Consider the following 16074-nt stretch of genomic DNA (forward strand, 5'->3'; position numbering starts at 1 on the left):
TTTGCTTTTTGCATCTCCTCTTGCATCCTGAAGGCGTCTTCCAACTATCGACGAGTTTCCTCGACTTCTTGGTGAAGGGCTTCCTGCTCTAGTTGATCTTCATCTACTTGTCTACGTAGGGCCTCCCTTTCTTGCTGATCTACTTCAACTCTTTGTCGTGATTCTTCATTTCCATTTTTCTTGTTATGCGTTATCTACAATATTTTTCGGGGGGTAGGCATGTCATCATTCTCCGTATCTGGTTGGGTTGTTTGTCTATAATTTCTCATAATGATTCTTCACTACAAAAAATATCACTTTTAGAGACCACCCAATTCGGTCGCTAAAAGCACTATAATCGGTCACTAAACGTATCTGCGAACGAAACAGTCACCAAATAAAGATGAAAGCGAACACCCTAGTCGCAAAGCCTTTAACGACCGAATTACAAATTGGTCGCTAATTTGCAACCAAAAATTTGGTGGCTAAATCAGTCGCAGAAAATTTGGTCACCAAAATTCAGAGACCAAATTAGCAACCGAAATTTCGGTGGCTAAATCGGTTGTAGAAAATTTCGTCAACAAAATTTAGAAACCAAATTAGCGACCAAACTATTTTAAAAAAATCGGTGGCTAAATGAAGACCCTTATAGCGACTAATTTGATTTCGGTGGCTAAATACTTTTATAATTACAGCAACTGTTTCTATTTCGGTCGCTAAACAACAACTTTGTAAATATAGTCACCAATTGGTTTTGGTGGCTATTTTTATATGTATTATTAATACTTATTTAAAATGGTTTTTTGACCATTTTATAAAAAAAATTTAAACCTGCTTATAGTACTCAAAATTCAATAAAGGTAAATAGGAATGAACTTCAAATACATAGTTTAAGAAGGAGTTGTACTCAAATTAAAAGTAAATCGTATTACACAACGAAAATTATTGACAACTAGTTAAAAGAGTCAAATCTATTATATAATTCAACATACAACTAATCTTCTTCTGAACTGTCATCTCTAATGTGGTCTCCTTTATGATGTCCACTGGTAGTAGGATCTAAGGAACCTGATATGAGATTATTCATTTGAATGTGTTGTATGATGAGTTGCATCTGCTCATTTTGCTTGTGCATCAGCTCATCTTGTTTGTGCATGCGTTCACTTTGCTCTCCATGTTTTCATCCATAACTCCGTCTTTTCTTCAAGTGTCCGCTCCTTGACATGTTTTGTCATAAGTTCATCATTTAGCTTTTGAATAATCTCACACATTTCTTCTATTTGATGGAATATTGAAGTTTGGCGTGTAGCAGAGTGAACACTTATTGAACTATTAACCTTTTTCTCAATACACCAAGACCATAGACATTCCCTTTTTTATTTCCACCTCAAACAACATCAATGTATATTTCATTGTTATCAATAGATGCAACATAAGAGTTTTGCAAAGATGCACTTTCAAGCATTTGTTGTTGTTGGACTACTTCTCGACATTTCTTATATTTCTCCTGAAAATGAGTCAAATTGATAATTGTGAAGAAAACATATAGTAAAATTAAATTATAACTTCAATTTTAAACATACTGCAAGGTCACGAGTCTTGTCACTGACCCATTGTCCAGTCTTTAATTTCTTCGTTCTGTCTACAACCTCCCAAGCAGTTGGTTTTCGTTCAAGCTCCTTAGTCTATATAAATTTAATAAAAAGATATAATAGATTGTATTTAAATTAAATATAGAAAGAGAAAAAATATAATAATATTACCATTTTCTCAAAGTGAACTGCGGCAGATATGGAACCACCAGAGTAGGCCGAGGCTCCCTTCTCAACAGCCCAATTCGCCTTGGCAATAACACTCTTATTTTGGAATTCTGTAGAACTCCAATGTTGATCCAAGGTTGTTCGAACAAGTGTTGGAATCCAAGTTCGCTTATCTTGACCATCCCTAACTTTACTCATAGCATTTTTAAAGATACGGGAGGCTTTTGTATCAAAAATGGATCTAAGGGTTCCATATCCCACCTATTCTCTTTCTGCATGAAAAATAAATTAGAAAACAAACATTGTAGAAAAATAAAATAACATTTTAAATATAATCATAACTCAAATTACCTTAAACTCTCCAAACCATCTATCTCTAAGCTCAATACGAACCTTCTTCCAAGTGGGACTGGGTTCATCATATTTTTGCTTGATGATTCGTGAGATTACATTGGAAGGTCCATTTGCTGGTGAAAAACTGTGTTCAAAACATATTATCAAAATGATATATGAAAATCAGAATATATTGATGAATTAGAATTAGATTAAAATATACTTACTCTCCTTTTTCTACATGAAGCCGGGGTCTTTGATCATCAACTACATTGCTAGACTCATTGTTAGGTGTAATAAAGTCTTGTATCGGTGAAGGTTAATTCATAGTTGGCTCTATAGAAAAGGTAGTAGGATTTGATTCTCCTACATGATGTTCAATATCTTGTTCTTGAAGTGTAGGAAGTGGGGGTCCTTCATAGATAGGATGTGTAGACTGTTGAATAAACTTTAAATGTTAGTTTGTGTGTTTTAAAATTAGAAGTTACTAGAATATTATAGAATGAAGGTTTGGATAGGTGAAAGGTCAAAAGTTGTAAGTGGGTTTTTAATTATGTTGTTAGTGGGATTTTAAGGTCATAATGTAGATCTTTCTAGAAGAGCTTCCTAAAGCCTATAAAAAGGATGCTCTCTCATTTGTAAGATGCACCACAGAAAGAAATACAATAGAGAGAATTACAAAGAAGAGTGTTTCTTTTAGAGAGAATTTAAGTGTGAGTGAGTGTCTGTTTTTTTCAATTTGGTATCAAAGCCAATGGCGAATGTGACGGGTCAAATACCGCTACCACGGTTAACGAAGGCGACCAGATATGACAATTGGAGCATTCAAATGAAAGCTCTTCTCGGTTCTCAGGATTCATGGGAGGTGGTCGAAGAAGGTTTTGAAGAACCAACAAATACCACGGGTTATACGGCAGCTCAAACCAAGGCGTTGAAAGAGACGCGATCGAAAGATAAGGCAACTTTGTACATGTTGTATAGAGCTGTTGATGAGGCCATTTTTGAGAAGATTGCTGGTGCGTCCACTTCAAAGGAAGCATGGGACATATTGGAGAAGGTGTTCAAAGGAGCTGATCGAGTTAAGCAAGTGCGTCTACAAACTCTGCGTGGCGAGTTGGAGAACATGAAGATGATGGAGTCAGAAAGTGTATCTGACTACATCACGCGTGTACAGGCTGTGGTGAATCAACTCAACCGAAATGGTGAAACTCTGACCGATGCACGAGTTGTGGAGAAAATTTTGAGAACATTAACAGACAATTTTGAGAGTATTGTGTGCGCGATAGAAGAGTCAAAGGACCTTGCGACGCTCACAGTCAACGAGCTCGCCGGTTCTCTCGAGGCACACGAGCAACGAAAGAAGAAGAAGGAGGAAACACTCGAGCAAGCACTTCAAACCAAGGCGTCAATCAAAGACGAAAAGGTACTCTATCATCAAAATTCTCAATATAGAGGGCGTGGTCGTGGAAGTCGTGGAAACGGTCGTGGTGGAAAAGACAACAACCATGAAGGGTACTATAAGGAGAAGGAACAGTCGAGCCAACCAAATTGGCGTGGAAGAGGACATGGTAGAGGAAGAGGCGGCCGATCGAATTATTCCAACATCGAGTGCTACAAATGTCACAAATATGGTCACTATGCGAAGGATTGTAACTCTGACAAATGTTACAATTGTGGTAAAGTGGGGCATTTTGCAAAAGATTGTCGTGCTGATATAAAGATAGAAGAAACAACCAACCTAGCCTTGGAAGTCGAAACGAATGAAGGTGTTCTCTTGATGGCTCAAGATGAAGTCAACATTAACAATGACACTTTGTGGTACCTCGACTCAGGAGCAAGCAACCATATGTGCGGTCACGAGTACCTATTCAAAGATATGCAAAAGATTGAAGATGGTCATGTTTCATTTGGAGATGCATCAAAGGTGGAGGTCAAAGGGCGAGGTACGGTTTGCTACTTACAAAAGGATGGCTTAATTGGGTCACTCCAAGATGTTTATTACGTACCAGACCTCAAGACCAATATTTTGAGTATGGGACAACTCACAGAGAAAGGTTACTCGATATTTTTGAAAGATCGGCTACTACACTTGAAGGACAAGAAAGGGCGTTTGGTTGCTCGAATCGAGATGGCAAGAAATCAGATGTACAAGCTGAATTTGAGAAGCATACGAGAAAAATGTTTGCAAGTCAACATAGAAGATAAGGCATCATTGTGGCATCTCCGTTTTGGTCACCTACATCATGGTGGACTAAAAGAGTTAGCGAAGAAGAATATGGTGCACGGGCTACCCAACATGGACTACGAGGGAAAATTTTGTGAAGAATGTGTGCTCAGCAAGCATGTGAGAACCTCGTTTCCAAAGAAGGCTCAATATTGGGCTAAGCAACCTCTCGAATTGATTCATACCGACATATGTGGACCAATTACTCCAGAGTCCTTCAGCGGTAAAAGGTATTTCATTACCTTCATTGATGATTTCTCACGGAAAACTTGGGTTTACTTTCTGAAAGAAAAATCCGAGGCTTTTGAGGTGTTCAAAAAGTTCAAGGTGATGGTGGAGAGGACAACTGATAAACAGATCAAAGCTGTACGATCTGATAGAGGTGGCGAGTATACTTCAACGACTTTCATGGAGTATTGCGAGGAGCAAGGCATAAGGCGATTTCTAACTGCACCATACACTCCTCAACAAAATGGTGTGGCCGAGAGGAAGAATCGGACCATTCTCGACATGGTTCGATCAATGCTTAAGAGCAAAAAGATGCCAAAGGAATTTTGGGCGGAAGCTGTGCAATGCGCCATCTATGTGCAAAATCGATGTCCACATGTGAAGTTAGATGATCAAACACCACAAGAGGCATGGAGCGGACAAAAGCCAACAGTTTCTCATCTCAAAGTGTTTGGTAGTGTGGCTTATGCACACGTACCAGATCGACGAAGAACGAAGCTCGAAGACAAAAGCAAAAGGTATGTTTTTATTGGGTATGATGAGAAGACAAAAGGGTACAAGCTACTTGATCCAATAAGCAAGAAGGTGACGGTGAGTCGTGATGTGCAAATAAATGAAGCAAGCGAGTGGGATTGGAACAATTCTTCAGAGGTTATGATTGAAGTTGGAAAATCATCACCGACAAGTATAAATTCCGAAACAACCGATGATGAAGATGAACCACGACAACCTAAAATTCAAAGTTTGCATGATTTGTATGATTCGACAAATGAGGTACACCTAGTATGTCTTTTGGCAGATGCTGAAAATATCAGCTTTGAAGAGGCGGTGCGAGACAAGAAGTGGCAAACTGCCATGGATGAGGAGATTAAAGCGATTGACCGCAACAACACATGGGAGCTAACAGAATTGCCAGAGGGAAGTCAGCCCATTGGTGTGAAGTGGATATTCAAGAAAAAGATGAATGCTCAAGGCGAGATAGAGAGATACAAGGCGCGACTCGTTGCGAAGGGATACAAACAAAAGGAGGGAATAGACTACGATGAGGTGTTTGCTCCCGTTGTAAGAATGGAGACAATTCGATTGCTCATTTCCCAAGCGGCTCAATTTAAATGGCCGATATTTCAAATGGATGTCAAGTCGGCATTCTTGAATGGTGTGCTTGAAGAAGAAGTCTACATCGAACAACCACCTGGGTACATGAAAATCGGAGAGGAGAAGAAGGTGCTAAAATTGAAGAAGGCACTTTACGGGTTGAAGCAAGCACCGCGGGCATGGAATACTCGTATCGATACATACTTCAAGGAGAACGGGTTCAAGCAATGTCCTTACGAGCATGCTCTTTACGTAAAGAACAATGGAGGTAACATGATATTTGTTGCTCTTTATGTTGATGATCTCATTTTTATGGGTAATAATAGTGAGATGATAGAAGAGTTTAAGGGCACAATGAGACGGGAATTTGAGATGACAGATTTGGGATTGATGAAGTTTTTCCTTGGCTTGGAGGTTAGACAAAAAGAGACGGGTATTTTTGTATCACAGGAGACATATGCAAAAGAGATTTTGAAGAAATACAAGATGGAAAATTGCAACCCAGTATCAATACCAATGGAACCAGGTGCAAAACTCTCAAAGTTCGATGGAGGAGAACGTGTCGATGCAAGTAGATACCGGAGTTTGGTAGGAAGCCTTCGTTATCTCACATGCACGAGGCCGGATCTTTCATTAAGTGTCGGCATAATAAGTCGATTCATGGAGGAACCAGTTTACTCACATTGGAAGGCGTTGAAGCGAGTCCTACGGTACATCCAAGGTATTGTATCACTTGGATTGTTCTACTCAAAAGCAGAAGATTACAAGTTGGTGGGTTACTCTGACAGTGATTGGTGTGGAGACATAGATGATCGGAAAAGTACATCGAGATATGTATTCTTTATGGGCAACACAGCATTTTCTTGGCTTTCAAAGAAGCAACCGATCGTGACGCTATCAACGTGTGAAGCTGAATATGTGGCAGCATCTTGGTGTGTATGTCATGCGATATGGCTGAGAAACTTGTTGAGTAAGATGGAGCTAAAGCAACTAGATGCAACTGTGATTCAAGTTGACAACAAATCAGCAATTGAGTTGGCAAAGAACCCAGTGAACCATGAAAGAAGCAAACACATTGACGTTCGTTTTCACTTTATTCGTGATCATGTGAAGAAAGGAAGTGTGGAATTGGTGCATGTGGCAAGTCAAGATCAAGTTGCTGATATCTTCACAAAACCGCTACCGAAAGTCTTTTTCGACAAATACAAGAAGATGATTGGCATGATGGATAGTAGAAACATTTAAGTTTATAGGGGAGTTTTGTTGAATAAACTTTAAATGTTAGTTTGTGTGTTTTAAAATTAGAAGTTACTAGAATATTATAGAATGAAGGTTTGGATAGGTGAAAGGTCAAAAGTTGTAAGTGGGTTTTTAATTATGTTGTTAGTGGAATTTTAAGGTCATAATGTAGATCTTTCTAGAAGAGCTTCCTAAAGCCTATAAAAAGGATGCTTTCTCATTTGTAAGATGCACCACAGAAAGAAATACAATAGAGAGAATTACAAAGAAGAGTGTTTCTTTTAGAGAGAATTTAAGTGTGAGTGAGTGTCTGTTTTTTTCATAGACTACATATTTGTTGGAAGAACAAACGAAGGGGAATGTTGGTGATGTGAGTTGATTTTAGATGTTTTCATTTATGGTGACACTTTTACTTAAGATTAGAATTTTAAAAATTATTGGTGAGGACCTAAGGAAGATTCCCACTGGACACGAACTTAACCAAGTGGTTAAGTAAGTGTGAAAGTTCACTTCCCAGAGGCAAATATGAAAAATAAGATATGGTGAGGATGAGATGCAATTGCGGAATTGAAAATGGGCACAAGGTTAGCATCAATGGTGGTCATGACCCCCCAAATGATGCACCATACTCATGATTATGAGCGAAACCCAAGAGCAACAAAGAATAGAAACTAAGAGACCAACACATAAAATGAAATGGAGAAATGAAAGGAAAATGGAATGAGAAAACTTATGCTGGTGGGTGAGAAATGTCACGCCACTTGGAGTGTGATGTGCTCCAAGATGAGTGTGTTGGCCGCCACTTGAGAGCTTCCCAAATCACTCAAGATAAGACCTCAAACCTAAGAGGACATAAGCTTCACTAAGAGCTCACACAATTTGTGCAGAGTTTCTTTACTTCATTCAAATTCAACTTGTAAAATACAATGAGGTAGGCCTTCTATTTATAGGTGAAGGAGCCTTGGAGAACAAGCATGAAAGGTAGGATGAGAAACACTAAAAAAAGGGGCAGCCTTAGGGTTTGACGTTTGACTAAGTCAAACCCGCATCCTAGGCTTGTCCTTCTAGAAACTAGGTCAAAATCTCTTCCTAAAGGGCTAGGAATGAGCTAAAATGCTAACTACACCCCCTATTATGCTAAAGACACCTTATTCTAGCCTATCTTTGCTATTTGGACCCCTAAAGAGAGCCCAAATTATTAACAACATATTTGTATCTTATAAGAAGACCAAATGGAAGAATAATTGGTGTGTTGGTTTATGCTCAGCTCCTTTGGTGAGGTCCATGTGATCCTTAGTAGGGTTATGAATTATTCTCTGGAATGACTATTCATCATGTGCTTTGTCTTTTTTTTCCTTGGTTATCTTCATAGCTACTTGGGTTGTATCAGTTGGTGTTGGGTAAAGATATATCATCAACACGAATACCTTGACCACCACGATTAGGTGGTCTACGACCACCACCTTTACCCCTTGGTGTCATCTGCAAGTAAAACATATTACATATATAAGATGTAATTAATACAATTATCAAAGTGGATCAACCAATTTTGAATAAACAAATAAAGTAATCATGATCAAAAGACTCAAACCTGATTGTGTTTTCTACAACCAAGTATGTCAGTTATCTTGCCTGTTATTCACTACAATTATGGGAAACCACAATAAAATTAATGTCAAACATAATTTGGACAAGGTATACAATCAATTTTAATGCATGAATTATCGAAAAGGTATATGTGTCACTGAAATCACTCTTGAAAGAGGAAAAGCACATGAAGAACCCTCACCTACTTCAAGATTATGAGGGATCCTAGTCTTTCTTGTTTCAACATGATCAGGATAATAAATGAGGCAAATGTAGATGTTTCCTCTACCAAGTAAGCTTCACAAATAAAGCCTTCCACCCTGGCTTTATTTTTTACTTTCTTTTTTAGGGAGTGTAAGAACCTAAAAGAGAATATGGATGTACATAATTTAAAATATTAAATAAATAAACTACAAATGTTATAATAGTGATTAGTAATTGTATACCTCTCAAATGGATACATCCAACGATATTAGACTGGACCACCAAATTTTTCCTCGTAAGGTAGATGAATTGGAAGATGTTCCATGGAATCAAAGAAACTTGGTGGAAATATTTGTTCCAATTTACACAATAATACAAATTAGGTGTTCAACATTTAGTGTTGTCGAACTTAATTCTCTAAAGAAAAGACTAAGTTCAATAAGAACTTTCCAAATTGATTTTGATAATGCGTCAAATGCAATTGGAAGAAAACGTTGCATGAACACATGACAATAATGACTTTTCATGCCATGTAACTTGCCTTGAGTAAGGTCAACACATCTACCCAAATTGGAAGCATATCCATCTGGAAACTTCAGTTCTTTAACCCATTTAAAAATAAAGACTCTTTGGGATTTCCTAAATGTATATGTTGCTTTTGGTTTGATAAGTTTGCCACCACCACTGTCTTTCAACTTTTGCTCTTTTCGATTGCATATTTGTGCTACATCCAATCGAGCCTTATTTGTGTCCTTAGTTTTTCCTTTGATATCCATCACAGTGTCAAACACATTCATGAACACATTTCTCTCTGTGTGCATAACATCAATATTGTGACGTAAAAGTTGAGTTTTCTAATATGGAAACCTCCAAAATGTACTTTGTTTCTTCCAATTATGTTTAATACCATATTCAAGAATATTTTGTTGTTCTTCAAATTCAGTGCAAACTGGTAAGTGTGCAACCCTAATCCAAATGTCAAGACTAGACAAACGTGGAGGAGGGGGATCAGTTTCAACAAACTTCTTCTTGAATGCCATTTTATTCTTCCTAAATTGATGATCAGGTGAAAGAAACTAACGATGATAGTCGAAACAGGATATCTTGTGGCTATGACTAAGATAGAATGCCTTTGTTCTTTCCATACATATAGGGAAAGCAAGTCTAACAGAAGTCATCCAACCCGATAACATGTCGTAAGCTGGAAAGTCATTAATTGTCCACATCAAAGCAGCTTTCATCATAAAATTTTGCCTTAGTGACACGTCATAAGTCAATTTCCTTTCAGTCCACAAGGTGCATAAGTCATGTATAAGTGGGTGCAAGAACACATCAATCTTATGCTCTGTATTTGAAGGACCTGGAACTAAGATTATCAAAAACATAAACTCCCTTTTCATGCACATGGAAGGTGGAAGGTTGTATGGGGTTGGGATAATTGGCCAACAATAATAACTTTTTCCATATTGACCAAAAGGATTAAACCCATCTGCACATAAACCTAACCCGACATTTCTTGGGTTTTGACTAAAATCTGGATGCATTATATCAAAATGCTTGCAAGCTTCTCCATCAGATGGATGAGACAAAATAGACGGGTCTCTTTGATTCTTATTATGCCATCTCATGTGAGGTGTAGTTGCCATTGAAGAGTATAACCTTCTAGGTATATGAATGATTGGAAAGTACCACATTTTCTTAACAACAATTTTCTTTTCAATTCCCCTCCTAGTGATTGTCTAATATCGCTCCATTCCACAAATAAAGCAATTAGTTATACTTTTATGACAGTTTTCCCTATAATACAACATGCATCCTTTTGGACAACAATCAATTTTCATACAACCCAAACCCAATTTTTCCACCAACTTCTTAGCTTGGAAAAATTATTAACCATTCGATGATCTTTGGGCATAGTCTTCCCCATAAGTTGGACCATTCTATTGAAACATCCTTCAGACATATTTCAAGCTTAGAGCTTCCAAAGAAGTTGACAATTCTGAGTGATTCTCACATCCTTCCCACAAGGGTGCTTATGCAGCAGCAAGCATGTTAAAAAAATTTCGAGTTTCAAGATCAGGATTTTCCTCCATGTACTCAGATCCAATAACACTCTCTGGTTGCATGCAATGTGCATTTGAGGGCCCCACATGATCCATTATCATTTGATGGAAACGACCTAATTCTTCTCTTTGTTCACAAGTTCCATAACATGAACTGGCAACATTCACTGGGGGATTGTGGCAATTCTTCACCATGATTTGTCCACCAATAATAATTAGGCATGAATCCCTCTTGATAAAGATACCACCCAACTTGACCACATACTTGAAAACTTTACAACTACATTTAATACAAGGACATCTTAACATTTCACCTTGTTCTTGAAACTTTTCTTGACTAATAACATGTTGTAGGAACTCATACACTTTTTCTCTAAATTCCTCTATCAAATGTTTGTTTCTGTCCAATCTTTTATACATCCACTTTCTACCTTCGGGGATTTCCATTAATGCAATCTGACTACAACAAATTCCTAATGCATACACTTGTTTTAAGAGAGAGAAAACAAGACACTGAATGGAGAAAGTAAAAAATGCACATATGAAAGTATTGCGTTGACAGGAAGGGAAGCATACCTTTGTTGGTTCACTTTGTAACTGATCTTGGGAGGAGGTGCTACTATTTATATAGAGGTGTTGTTATCTATTTTTCCTATAGTCAAGAGAGATGAAGAAAGTCATATTGAATCAAAAGATCATTAAAATAAGTAAAACTTGCTTTAGCCTAATCATAAAAGTTTAGTTAGCATATAGTCACTAAAACATAGACATTTAAATATTTATTGTATTTACGTGACTTCAACGGTAAACTTATGACAATCATTAATCAAATAAGTTGTGGATTCAAGAGACGGTGTAAAGAAAATAAGCATTATTAAGTTTACAATTGAATATTGCGAATACATGAACCATATAAAATAAAATAAACTAATAAAAATAACGTTTACTAAACAAATTATTTTCCTTGTTGGGCTAGAAGTTTAATTTGTTTATTTGTACAACATAGAAAAGACTTGTCAAGCCCACCAAGAGAGAGAAGGGTGTTCAATTAAGTTTGGACCATAAAAGAATTCCATGCCTTGTCTGTTTGACATAGCCTCCCTTGTCGTGGGAACCTAAATGGTTATCCCCAAACCACAAGCATTATCAGGTTAGCAGTGAAATGGTGTAGCAAAGTTGCAAGTTATTCCTTAGTGTATATGTGCATGCTTGTAATGGAAACAGAGAAAGATTAGTGAATGTCTTGTACCTAATGCCCATCATCACATAAATACATACTCAAAAGAATTAAACAATAAACACAATCAGAGATTTTTAGTCTGTGAGGACCAAATGACAGAACTTGTGTTTTACATGAAGTTATAGTTTAAGGACAATTTTTTATTTTTTAGTTTACATAAAATTATGGTATATAGAAATGTAAAAGAGACAATTTTATCTTATAGCTTTAAAAGGAAATTTTGAAAAACCTTAGTTGATTGATAACAGGAGTTCCATTTGATGGGAATCAGCATGAGATATATTGATATATATTATTTTTCAGCAATTAAACTTTTACTGGTCAATCGTTTTTTTCATAAAATAAATATACACAAACCCATTATTACTTATTTACAAATTAGGACGGGATTCAGAAGTGACTTCTTAAAGAAAGATAACTAAACAAATTACACAGTAAAACAACATTATAATTTATAAGTATCATCGTTAAACAGAAAATTGTGTTCTCACAGTTCATTTAGGGCACACATACATATGTACAATGCCAAAACTTGTAACAATTACATTCCAATGATGCCCTAAAATATTTTAGTGGTAGTAAAGAGGGAAATGGAAACAATTATGAAGTTAAGATATTTTAAGAATATTCTATTAGGTTTGGCTGATATTTACTGAGCAACATACTAAAAGGAAGTTCAGAAAATAGATAGTGAAGATAATTATCTCCAATCGTTTTAAGCATAGTTCAGAACTTTGGGTTTATGCAATTAGCATGTTCATAGTGGAATATTGAATAGAACACCCTGGCCTTGGCCTTGCATTATTAGGCTTAAGTGTTGAGTCTGACATTCAATTTTCTCAGCAAGGGGAATAGGGATCATTTATTAACATATGGAATATATTATTCCAACAAGTGTAAAGAAAAGAACTAAACTTGTCTAACACAAATTATTGGGAGCATGTGATTTTCATTTCCTCATGCATTATGCAGTTTTAAAAAGATGAGTGTGAATTAAAGAAATAGATAATGTATGAGGTGAAGTAGTGGAAGAGAAAGAAGAGAAGTGGAAGAATGAGATGTATATAAATGAAGTAGAAGGAAGCAGGGTGACGAAAAAATAATTGTTTACCATCTGGGGACCCTCATTTTCAATTTTAATTATTATTGATGATATTTTTTTCTCTTACAGAATCATTATCCGGGAATGAAACTCATATGTGTTTGATGGGAAGACAAAAAAAAATTCCTTTTCAAAGTGAGCCATATAAGTGGTAACGTCATGATGCATTGAAGTGGCTCAAAACAATGAATAGCATAGGCTCAAATCTTTAAGACTTTCCATCACACCATAAACCTGGGATATAATGTCTCACATCAATTACTAGTAGTATGAAGAAGAGGAGCATGGCAGAGACAGAAAAGAAGAGGACGTACACACATTATAGAAAAGAAAAATGCAGAGGAATCTCACATGCAAAAAATGAATAGTGCAAGAAAGAAAGAAAAATGAATTTCACATCAATTGTTGATTCAATAGCAAGATACCAGTATAAAACGCATGTTTGTGTTAGTAAGTACAAAAGGTGTCTCAAGGTAAAAAGTGTGGGAAACAGTGTAGGAAACTAATGAAAATAAATTTTGAAATAGCATTCCCTTGTACTTACCCATTGCTTGTAACACTCAGGATTATGAGTCAAGCACCAAATAAAGATGTCACTTGCCTCCTTTGATAGGTTAGGATTAACTGTAAAAGACTCAAGCATTTAAGTTTTCAAACAAAAGTAAAACACCAACACTTTCATCTTTTAGTAATAAATATTAAATACTCGAGAGACAACACAAAAAGCAAATAACTAGTAAATTGTAACATATAGATAGTGTTTTGTTTGAAATATGGTGTTTGTTTGTTTTGAAACAATCAATTATAAGATATTTCAAAGGTTCGAGAATAACAAATTATTTTTTCAAATAACATTATTTCTGCAAATAACCATATCAAGTGTTATAAGTTTAATTGATTATTTTAAAACTTAATACATTAAAAACGTGTCTAGACCATAAAATTGAAGGGAAACTAATTTCTCTTAGTATTTTAAAGGGTTTAGTGTTTTTGAGGTTCAAAGTTATCAAATATGAGAAGAGGATGGAGAAAAAGAGAGTATTGTTTTCCTTGTGTAACAACACAACATCAATTACATCTGCAAAGGAAAAAATTGTTGGCAATCAACATTAACTAGAAATTACCTTCTTTCGCAGCTTTAATTGCTAAAAATGATGGTTTAGTGTTTGCGCAAGATGCTTTAGTGCTTTACTTCCAGGGGAACCAGCAATGGCAACTTCTTTTATTGTTGAATCAAAGTACCTCTGTTCGCACCTCTGCTCACCTCCGTTAGCACCTCCATTCGCACCTCCGCTCGCACCTCCACTCGCCTCTGTTCGCACCTCCACTAGCACCTCCGTTCGCATCTCCGTTGCACCACAACCACCACCTGCAGCTTCCTCCTCACCTTTAATGGCTCTGTAAAACTTACCCTCTTCAATGTCCTAAAATTGATTTAGAATCAACATATCAATCCCAATATTTTATTTAATTACATTATTTATTATTAGGAGTGAATAAAACTATAACCATACACATTTTTGTAAAATTTAAAAATAAATAAGTATTTAAATACCCATGACAATAAATATGAATATTTTAATTAGTTAATTATTTTTCATACTAATACAAATTTTATGGTTTTTAACTTGCAGATACTTATTACCTATGTTAAAAAAATTTATTTAAATTTTTTTTTTAGAAAAAGTGCTATTAATAAAAAAATATTTTTAGAAAAAAGTGATAAAAGTGCTATTAATAAAAAAATATTAATAATTAAAAAATTATTTACAATTTAATTCTAAAAATGTATTTATTTTTATAAAATTAAAGTTATTTTAAAGAGATAATTTTATTTAAATTTAATTATGTATCGTAATTTATTTATTTTAAAAGGATTAATTTTATTACTAATAATATTTCTTTTATGTAATATTTTTAGATTTTTTATTTTAGCTGATATTTTAAAAAAAATATTTAATTAATTTTATTTAAATTTAAGAAATTAAAAATATAATTGAAACATATTTTTTAAATAGAAAAAGAAACCAGTAATACAACTAATTTTTTTTTTAAAGGGATGACTACTCATTAATATCTAAAGTGTGATTCTTTTATAGTTTTTTAAAATAAAAATGAATTGTTATTATTATTATTTGTTGTAGTAAAATAAATAATTACATTTAGCGACCAAAAGAAATTCGGTGGCTAAAAAATAAACGTATTTGGTGACTGATTTAGTGGCAAAAATAAATAATTATATTTAGCGACCAAAACAAAATTGGTGGCTACAAAAATAAACAAATTTGGTGGCTGATTCGGTGGCAAAAATAAACAATTATGTTTAGCCACACAAAAAAAATCGATGGCTAAAAGATAAACATATTCAGTCGCAAATATATTTTTCCCAATTTATTCAAAACAACCACCACTTTAGCTATGAGTATGTTTGGTCGCTGATTCGGTCACAAAACTTACTGACATTATTAATAATTCAGTCGGTCGCTATTTCGATCGCAGATTTGACACTATGGGTATTTGATGACTATATTGATCGCAAATTGCGACCACTTATTTTCGGTCGTTGAATTCGATAACTAAATTGTTATTTTCTTATAGTGCTTTTCTAAGCTATTTAAAAGAAATGTGTATCAACAATAGATATGTGGAAAAAAATTTACCTTGACCCAATGGGTATATTAATGTTTTGGGAAAGATTTAAGCTCTAAGAACTCAAATATTGCAATGATCGAATATCAATAACTATATGCCTATTATGCGATCTAAATCTCTACAAGTAGGTCTTTCAACATTTATAGAATGCCAACACTTAACAAAAAGTATTCCCAAAAACCTAGGTACTGAAAAAATAACCTAGCGAAAATTTAGGAAAAAAGATAAAAGATTATGTGTATAGAATAACATCCTAAAGATGGTAACAACCACTTCCAACTTGTCTTAGGACGATTTTTTTCCTTGATCATATTCTTACCAATAATACAACTGAACAAACTATTCAATTAGAATCCAAACAAACTATT

At 35.2% G+C, this 16074-nt stretch overlaps 1 protein-coding gene and 1 pseudogene across 1 annotated transcript; both read right to left on the reverse strand.

Moving 5' to 3' along the window:
- Positions 1–1366: 1366 nt before the first annotated feature.
- Positions 1367–1937, reverse strand: LOC137815549 (uncharacterized). The gene is made up of 3 exons (XM_068618665.1): positions 1743–1937; positions 1563–1664; positions 1367–1486 (listed from the first exon to the last, which is right to left on the reverse strand). The coding sequence occupies exons 1-3, from the start codon at positions 1935–1937 to the stop codon at positions 1367–1369; spliced, it is 417 nt and encodes a 138-aa protein (XP_068474766.1).
- A 6307-nt stretch (positions 1938–8244) lies between these two features.
- LOC150029538 (uncharacterized) lies at positions 8245–11345 on the reverse strand (annotated as a pseudogene).
- Positions 11346–16074: the final 4729 nt, after the last annotated feature.

The sequence above is a fragment of the Phaseolus vulgaris genome, chromosome 1, assembly GCF_051622355.1.
Source record: "Phaseolus vulgaris cultivar YP4 chromosome 1, ASM5162235v1, whole genome shotgun sequence".
Classification (NCBI taxonomy): domain Eukaryota; kingdom Viridiplantae; phylum Streptophyta; class Magnoliopsida; order Fabales; family Fabaceae; genus Phaseolus; species Phaseolus vulgaris.